Source organism: Clytia hemisphaerica, unplaced genomic scaffold, assembly GCF_902728285.1.
Source record: "Clytia hemisphaerica strain Z4C2 unplaced genomic scaffold, Clytia hemisphaerica genome assembly, whole genome shotgun sequence".
In the NCBI taxonomy this organism is placed as follows: Eukaryota; Metazoa; Cnidaria; class Hydrozoa; order Leptothecata; family Clytiidae; genus Clytia; species Clytia hemisphaerica.
In genome coordinates, this window is record NW_027104033.1 from 426,974 (window position 1) to 436,022 (window position 9,049).

The 9,049-nt window shown below is 36.6% G+C and overlaps 2 protein-coding genes across 2 annotated transcripts; both read right to left on the reverse strand.

Moving 5' to 3' along the window:
- Window positions 1–569: 569 nt before the first annotated feature.
- LOC136811709 (uncharacterized) lies at window positions 570–2,267 on the reverse strand. Its single transcript, XM_067068333.1, has 5 exons — window positions 2,155–2,267; window positions 1,878–2,009; window positions 1,661–1,771; window positions 1,362–1,511; window positions 570–1,045 (listed from the first exon to the last, which is right to left on the reverse strand). The coding sequence occupies exons 2-5, from the start codon at window positions 1,996–1,998 to the stop codon at window positions 570–572; spliced, it is 858 nt and encodes a 285-aa protein (XP_066924434.1). The 5' UTR covers window positions 1,999–2,009; window positions 2,155–2,267.
- Window positions 2,268–3,017: 750 nt separating this feature from the next.
- LOC136811710 (uncharacterized) lies at window positions 3,018–8,113 on the reverse strand. Its single transcript, XM_067068334.1, has 5 exons — window positions 8,015–8,113; window positions 7,516–7,863; window positions 3,913–4,201; window positions 3,686–3,819; window positions 3,018–3,569 (listed from the first exon to the last, which is right to left on the reverse strand). Exons 1-5 carry the CDS (start codon window positions 8,111–8,113, stop codon window positions 3,018–3,020), a joined length of 1,422 nt encoding a protein of 473 aa, XP_066924435.1.
- Window positions 8,114–9,049: the final 936 nt, after the last annotated feature.

The window sequence follows — 9,049 nt, forward strand, 5'->3', positions numbered from 1 at the left end:
TATTAGTTTATTTTTAACTCTAACAGTATTTTCATATAATTCAATTCCAAATAAGAATTTTGTATTCACTATAAAAATGTAAAGCCTAAATTATTAAAATTTAAATTGGTTTTTCGATTGTGTTATATATCTTTTTCGAGATCTTTCTATTTGAAAAAGTGTGTCCAAGGTGATCTTAAGGTTTGACTAACCAGGACTGTTAGTAACTGTTTGTTTATTTTTAACTTTAACAGTATTTTCAAATTCCAAATAAGAATTTTATATTTACTATAAAAATGTAAAGCCTAAATTATCTGTGAAAATGTTTTATTAGGAATATCATGTTTTCCTCTAAAATTATGACTTTATGATGATAAATTGATGCATGTCTTAAAAAAGGCTCCTTTTTCTATTTTTCAATCAAATCCTAAAGTTACTTTATCTTAGAACTGGGAAATAAGAGACGACTCAGCTGGTACACAACATTGTTTAAACGTTGAAAACGGTGAAAAAGAATAATTTCCGTTATATGAACGTTCAAACATCATTGTCTACCGACTAGAAAAGAAAAACAACAAAATATGTTTTTTTTAACTATTTATTGGTGGTCTGTTTACAATTATCGTCATCAGTGTTCTCAGACGTTTCAACTCTTCCTCAATATTGGGGTAGCACAAACAAAATCCCTTTATATCAAATCCTTCTCGGACCTTTCCCTTCACCAAGCACCATGCGTCGAACTCGGGTTTCGGGATGCGACATTTCACACCCCCTTTTGGCTCAAAGTGGTCATCAAAATTGAGATAATAATGTCCGGTTAATCTTTCTCTTCTACCCATGTTTGTGGCCAAAACTGTTCTAACCTCCCGCCAGTACTCGTAAGAGTTTAGATCGTCAAATTTGTATCTTGTTTTCCCCAGTTTAAATCTGAGGATTTCCTCCTTCCGTAGAGGACTTGCGGCTAGTTTGGGCGTTGCCATCTGCTTGTAACTTGCTTCGCCTTCAGTTTCTGATAGATCCGTTGATTCCAAAAGTCGTTTTTCAGTGGCAGAGTCGATTTCACTTTCTATTAAAACGAAAATGTAAACCTTTTTCTCAAGTATCCAAATATCGAATTATCAAAAATTAAGCGATGCAAACTATCCACCTGGCACGCAACCTTGTTTCAACGTTCATCTATCGTTATATGGACCTTCTAAACGTTATATAAATGTTGAAACAACGCTGTGTGCCAGCTGGATAACGAAAGATTCCATTGTAAACGTATTTTTGTATTTAATTTTAGTTCATAAAGAAAGTTTAAAATTGTAAACGATTAAAGTGATATTGAGTTGTGAGAGAAACATTTTTATGATAAAAATATGAATAAAACAAAAAATTACCAGTATTAGATGTGATGTCGGGATCTTGTATCAATTGATCCTGAGGTGTAGTTTCCGGCTCTATCTGTTGACGTTGGTGCGGAGTATTACGGTGGCTTTTTAACGGTTCTTTCCCATTCTGCTTCTTGTATTGATCAGGTTTCGGTTGTTCTTCACAAAATATAAAATATAATAAAGGTTTAATAGTGTAAAAATAAAACTATGCAAAGAAGTTCACAACCTTTATTATGGTCTATATTCAGTTTTGGCAGCGGTGATTTGAGTCTTTTAATGAAATTTCGATACAAATGGCTATTTACCTATATCTTTATACTGCTTTTCAATAGCTGCACCATTGGCTTGTTCTTGGTTTTTCGACATTTCCAGGTTACTGTCGCTAATTGTTTGGAGAACGCAATTGGTTGATTGCCCTGAAAGTAAACAAAGCGATGTTTTGAACACAAGAAATTTCCATTAGGATGAATGATTTATCTTTTTTTAATGAAAATTATTTCAAATATCAACCCACATATTTACCTTGTCCAGAAGCTACATTTTCTTGCATCACTTGACTCATGTATGCTTTCTCTGGTACTTTTCGGGATGTGCGATGACTTTTTAACGGCTCTTTACCAGTCTTTGTCTTGTATTCGCTCATTATTGGCAGTTCTAAATTAGATTAATACAAATACCGATATAATTGTAAACATCAATATCTGTAACTCGCCTATGTAATTTTGTCCAAGAACAGTAATGTTAGAAGTAATGACCACTTAATTTTTTGTTTCTATTTTCTTTACGAGGCAATCCTTACCTATATTGTTGTACTGCTGCGCAAATATCTCGCCCGTTGATTGTTTTGGCTGTTTGGTTGATGGTTCAAAGTCACTGTCCTCACTATCCGTCTGACGAACACGTTTCAATGGTCTTCCTAAAAGTACAATGAATTAACTCGTTTTGATGGAGAGGTCCTTTCTAGCGAAAATAGTAATAAAATTATGGACAGAAGAAATAAGTATAAATAAATAAGCTCAAAAAGTTACCTTTTCCACTCGTTGAGCTGTTTTCAACCGTGAATGCCACTTGTTCGGCCGGTTCAACTTGAGAACCACGCATCTTTGCCATTTCTTCATTTGAGACGGGTTTTGTTATCTAGAAACAAGTTGGAAACTTATTATCTATTAAATTTTAACGATTGAATTTGCTAACTTGAAAAAAACAGAATAACCAATATAACCACCTTCCAAAAATAAAAACTTTCAGAGGAAGTATTTACTTTTCGAGGGATGAAGTCGTTGCTGTCTCTGAGGAAAAACATTTCCGGCTGGTGGATTGGACTAAGGTTCTCTTTGATCTCTTTCACGATCCAAAGTAGCACATTGAAAGCATATTTGGACATCCAATCGGTGACGTTTGTGTTTTTGGAAGGCAGTCTCTGCATTTTGTAGATGTCGAACCTCTCGTCAACATCTTCTTGGTCGGAGCCGTAGTTCGGAAGTTTATTGCACGTGATGTAAATTCCTGAACAGAGAGGGAAGTCAGATATTTTTGTTAATATTAAACTTCAAATTACCAAAAGCGGAAAGATGTGAGAGCCCCTCTTACCGTTATCTTCAAGTATGGCGTAATCAATTTTTATACGGATTGATAATTACAAAGCTAGTTTATCATCGATTTTTACTGACCTGCATTATTTTGAATCAACTCTGGTGTACTGAATTTCCGTGATATGGTGAGATTGCCGCCCTGAAAGAATATCTTTGCCATATCTGCGGACATAAATTTTTCCGTAAATTCGTCAAGAAAAACAAGTTGGATGTCGTCCCGGATTTGACTTAAACCAAAGGTTTTCTCTTTAGAGATGGTACACCAAAACTCCGGGAGGGTGAGGCTTGTAATTACTTTTACCATTGACGTCTTGCCGGAATTCTTGTCTCCGACGAGCAATGGTTTGGTCGTTTTCATCGGTAATTGGCTGGCCAAGAAACACTGATAAAATTTGATCAGAAATGTGGTGCGTTTTATTTGAGTGTCGATGCTGTTTTCTACGCACTCTGCGAAGTAGTTATAATCAAAACCTTTATGATGCTCCTTGTATATGCGTGGTGAATATTTTCCCAAGTCTTCTTGTTTGTATGGACATGGTATAAACTGCATGCTGGACAGTTTAAAGAATTTTCCTCCAGACGTTTCAATTATGTCGGAATCAAAGAATAGCTGTTCGACCAACTAAAAAATTGAAATAGTTAAAAATGGTTACAACTTCATTTGTCCAACGGTGCTAAATAAGACATTATTTGTACAAAAAACGTCTAGGTGATGTAAGATTTTAGACAAATACTTACGTTACAGTCTGGCTTCGAAAAGAATCCAGTCAATTGATTGACATATCTTGCAAACTTTCCTTTATCACTTGTGATGTTGATGATTGAGTGCATGTACGCCTCGGCACTGCTCAATCGTCTATATGCGTATCGAGCTTTAAAGTAAGAAAATAAACTCATGAGTCATTTTTGTCAACCTTTTTGAATCAAGCGCCAAAATATAAAAACAGTCAAAAAAGATAACTCACCACCCTCGTATAGGACGTAAAATGATCCTTTATAGAAGCCATGTTTAGCGTTTCTCATTGCTTTTCGGACTTCTTCCAATGCCCGCTCAAAGTCCGAATCAGGTTCGCGATTTAACAGGTCCCGAGAGGACAAAACACCACATTCCAAACCGCATTTAAGACCAACCCGACAAAGGGCACTTTGACCATCTTTGACCATTTGATGAAATTCTGGACAAAACGTTAACAAGGAGCAGGCCTCTATGTTTTTACCAGCAATTAATTCGACGGAAAATGGATTGTTGTGATCCTGCAAAATAAAAAAAGCAAAACATGTTTTTAAAATCCCGTATTTTGCATGATGGGCTACAATCGATGTAGCCCGGTGGTAGACCGTCGATAGCCCGTCCATTTTAGCTTAAATTTAGTTGAAAGCCCGTAGCCCGTTCATATATCACTATAAGAGAGTTGTGCAGTGACGTAACTATCTAAATGGAAAGAGATTGGGTCAAAAATTAGAAAGTCGAAGCATGCACACTCAATTCAAATTGAAACTTTTTAATTTTTAATCATTTTTGAAAAAAATGGGCTACAATCGATGTAGCCCGGTGGTAGCCAATAGATAGCCCGTCCATTTTAGCTTGGTTTTAGTTGGAAGCCCGTAGCCCGTTCATTTATCACTATAAGAGATTTGTGCAGTGACGTAACTATCTGAATGGAAAGAGATTGGGTCAGAAATTAGAAATTCGAGGCATGCGCACTCAATTCAAAATGAGACTTTGTAATCTTAAATCATTTTTGAAAAAAATGGGCTACAATCGATGTAGCCCGGTGGAAGCCTGTCGATAGCCCGTCCATATTAGCTTGAATTTAGTTGGAAGCCTGTAGCCCGTTCATATATCACTATAAGAGAGTTTTGCAGTGACGTAACTATTAAAATGGAAAGAGATTGGGTCAGAAATTAGAAATTCGAGGCATGTGCACTCAATGCAAAATGACACTTTGTAATTTTTAATCATTTTTGAAAAAAATGGGCTACAATCGATGTAGCCCGGTGGAAGCCTGTCGATAGCCCGTCCATATTAGCTTGAATTTAGTTGGAAGCCTGTAGCCCGTTCATATATCACTATAAGAGAGTTTTGCAGTGACGTAACTATTAAAATGGAAAGAGATTGGGTCAGAAATTAGAAATTCGAGGCATGCGCACTCAATGCAAAATGACACTTTGTAATTTTTAATCATTTTTGAAAAAAATGGGCTACAATCGATGTAGCCCGGTGGAAGCCTGTCGATAGCCCGTCCATATTAGCTTGAATTTAGTTGGAAGCCTGTAGCCCGTTCATATATCACTATAAGAGAGTTGTGCAGTGACGTAATTATTGAAAATGAAAGTGACTATGTCGGTAATTCAAATCTGACGCATGCTAACTGTTTCATACATAAGTTATATTGCCAATTGAGTGCATATACGTTGATTTTAAAACACGAACCCAGTCCCTTTTATTTTCAATAACTACGTCACTTCAGAAGTCTCTTATATCGATAAACCAACGGGCTACAGGCTTCCAACCAAATTCAATCTAAAATGGACGGGCTATCGACAGGCTACCACCGGGCTACATCGATTGTAGCCCATTTTTTTCAAAAATGATTAAATTACGAAGTCTCAGTTTGAATTGAGTGCGCATGCCTTGAATTTCTAATTTCTGACCCAATCTCTTTCCATTTTAATAGTTACGTCACTGCAAAACTCTCTTATAGTGATATATGAACGGGCTACAGGCTTCCAACTAAATTCTAGCTAATATGGACGGGCTATCGACAGGCTTCCACCGGGCTACATCGATTGTAGCCCATTTTTTCAAAAATGATTAAAAATTACAAAGTCTCAGTTTGAATTGAGTGCGCATGCCTCAATTTTCTAATTTCTGTCCCAATCCCTTTCCATTTTAACAGTTACGTCACTGCAAATCTCTCTTATAGTGATATATGAACGGGCTACAGGCTTCCAACTAAATTCAAGCTAATATGGACGGGCTATCGACAGGCTTCCACCGGGCTACATCGATTGTAGCCCATTTTTTTCAAAAATGATTAAAAATTACAAAGTCTCAGTTTGAATTGAGTGCGCATGCCTCAATTTTCTAATTTCTGTCCCAATCCCTTTCCATTTTAACAGTTACGTCACTGCAAATCTCTCTTATAGTGATATATGAACGGGCTACAGGCTTCCAACTAAATTCAAGCTTAAATGGACGGGCTATCAACGGGCTATCAACGGGCTACATCGATTGTAGCCCAATTTTTCAAAAATGATTAAAAATTACAAAGTCTCAGTTTGCATTGAGTGCGCATGCCTCAAATTTCTAATTTCTGTCCCAATCCCTTTCCATTTTAACAGTTACGTCACTGCAAATCTCTCTTATAGTGATATATGAACGGGCTACAGGCTTCCAACTAAATTCAAGCTAAAATGGACGGGCTATCAACGGGCTACCACCGGGCTACATCGATTGTAGCCCAATTTTTTCAAAAATGAATAAAAATTACAAAGTCTCAGTTTGAATTGAGTGCGCATGCCTCGAATTTTCTAATTTCTGTCCCAATCCCTTTCCATTTTAACAGTTACGTCACTGCAAATCTCTCTTATAGTGATATATGAACGGGCTACAGGCTTCCAACTAAATTCAAGCTTAAATGGACGGGCTATCAACGGGCTATCAACGGGCTACATCGATTGTAGCCCATTTTTTTCAAAAACGATTAAAAATTACAAAGTCTCAGTTTGCATTGAGTGCGCATGCCTCGAATTTCTAATTTCTGACCCAATCTCTTTCCATTTTAATAGTTACGTCACTGCAAAACTCTCTTATTAGTGATATATGAACGGGCTACAGGCTTCCAACTAAATTCAAGCTAATATGGACGGGCTATCGACAGGCTTCCACCGGGCTACATCGATTGTAGCCCATTTTTTTCAAAAATGATTAAAAATTACAAAGTCTTGATCTACTCCATCTAAAAACTGTTTCTACCCACAGTTACGCCATTTGCGTAAAAAATTCAATAGGATTCACCTCAGGGAGCTTTTTAAAGTAGCATTCAAAAGATTTGATTTCTATGCATTAAAAAAGATAGCCTCACTTTCGTTAACTCTAAATAAAATGTTGCTTGCTACAATATATGCCGATCATTCTGTTCTGAGATTTCAGACAAGCAAGTCACACTATGCCAAAGCGTCAGGTTGGAGATGTTATTTATCTTAACTCTGAAGAGTCTAGTGGTGTTGAAACTGAATATGAAAATATCGTTTATAAAGTCAATGGTTTACCCCACCTTAAACGAAGAAAACTTTACAAAGTACGATATGCTCGCACTCTGCCACAATGGATGGTCAAACAGGAGAGTGCAGAAAAAGAGGAAGAAAAGAAACCAAAGAAAAGATTTGAAGGACCCATCGACTACAGAGCAAACTTGTAAAAAAGCTTTATTGAAATAAAAGATATTTCCACGTTTTAAATCTTATTATTTGATTTCTGTTTCCCCTTTGCCTGCACAATTGTGTCGTGTTATTTTCTTTTTAGTTAATGACTGCCTCGGTTATAAAAAGAATAACAAAAATACCTTAACAACTGTGCACAGGGCTCTCAATGCGATCTCTCTTGAATCTCTGCTTCTGCAGCGAGGCTTGACGTGCGTAATATCCATGGGTACGCCCCACATACAAATTTGTTTCAGTAGCTCATCCTCCACCGCCTCTGATTTCGAAGTAACAAAAAAGGCAACACCTCTTCTAATGTTTTTCTTTGCCGCGACACCCTTTTTCTTCGAATTTGACATTGTGCCAGTGACGCAAGCCATCACCAACTCAACCCCCGGTATTCGAGCCACTTTTGATTGTAAAAATTGCTTTTTGCTAACACAGCTCTGCCCGATGGCCCTGCAGGCAAACATATGACTGTCACGTGGAACCTAAAACGTAAAGAAAAATCTATAACGTATACGGCTATGCTTTATTAAACATATACAAAAAATTACAAAAAGGCTTCCTGTTCATCGAAGTATAACATTAGAATAGTAAAGTAATGAACTAAACAAAAAGGAAAATAATTCTAAAACTCACTTGCAAAATGATGAACCGGTGTAAGGTCTCTTCGATGTCATCGCTAGTCAAACCTTTGGCAGGACACTTTGTGCTTTCTGCTATCTCTGCATTTGCCATCTTCTCTCTTCTTACCTCTCACTCTCACACATTCAAAAGTGAACTGGTGAATTGTTCATTTTTTCCTTCGAATTTATAATCAGTTCACTAAAGTAACGCGCATACTGCTATTCGCGAAGGGAATTGAAATCAATCAAATGGTTTAGGCGTACAAACTTTCGCGAACAGAAACTTTCGCGAGGTCGAAAAATCGCGAAATTCACGACATTTACTTTTGCGAATTTGAGGAAAAAATGTTTTTCGCGAGCATAAACTTTCGCGAATCGTAGAATAAAAATGAGAATTTTCGTATTAAAATTGCCTTAAAAGTGAACAATATTCCTTAAATCCGCTAAAGACGGTTGCTCTTCGACTTTAAAAATGCATTAAAGGATATTAATATGCCCAAAAATTTGATATTTATTACGATTTCGAGACTTTATATATTTCCAATTTTTTTGAGAATTTTTCGCGAGCATTAACTTCGCGAATTGTCCTGTTTAGAATTTTCAAAGACATTTATTTCGCGAGAAAGGCCAAAATCCGCGAAAACCGCGAAAGTTTGTACACCCAAAGTAAGTTGACTTTTGAATTCGATTTTGGATGTGTTATAGCTCTGAAATTATCTCAAAAGGTTGAAAATTGCTATGAAGGGTGTTAATGGAGGTTGACATTACTTTTGTGCATAATTTTGACAAAGATAGATCAATATGATGACTTTGATTTTAGTGCAGGGGCTTATGTATTCTCGTATGCACATGTTTGTTACAAGCAAAAAAAACTTTTGATCTGATGCCCTGACTCCTCAAGGATCAAGAAAATCTTGGGTTACAAAATTCTAACACCCCTGTTGCCATGGAAAACGACGTCATTGGTTACCATAGCAATAAAAAATTAAAGTCGTCAAATTCAAAATTTTTTTGTTCCATTTGAAAGAGCATGAAAAACTGGTAAAGA

What these genes read in the sequence shown, in the direction of transcription:
- LOC136811709 (XM_067068333.1), bottom strand. Translation starts at nt 1,998, where the DNA reads ATGAGCGAATACAAGACAAAGACTGGTAAAGAGCCGTTAAAAAGTCAT. An exon ending in AAAGCAGTATAAAGATATAG is followed by an intron (nt 1,512 to 1,660) that starts GTAAATAGCCAT and finishes TATTTTGTGAAG; the next exon opens with AACAACCGAAACCTGATCAA. An exon ending in CGACATCACATCTAATACTG is followed by an intron (nt 1,046 to 1,361) that starts GTAATTTTTTGT and finishes TCGTTTTAATAG; the next exon opens with AAAGTGAAATCGACTCTGCC.
- LOC136811710 (XM_067068334.1), bottom strand. Translation starts at nt 8,113, where the DNA reads ATGGCAAATGCAGAGATAGCAGAAAGCACAAAGTGTCCTGCCAAAGGT. An exon ending in CCCTGTGCACAGTTGTTAAG is followed by an intron (nt 4,202 to 7,515) that starts GTATTTTTGTTA and finishes TTTATTTTGCAG; the next exon opens with GATCACAACAATCCATTTTC. An exon ending in TTTCGAAGCCAGACTGTAAC is followed by an intron (nt 3,570 to 3,685) that starts GTAAGTATTTGT and finishes TCAATTTTTTAG; the next exon opens with TTGGTCGAACAGCTATTCTT.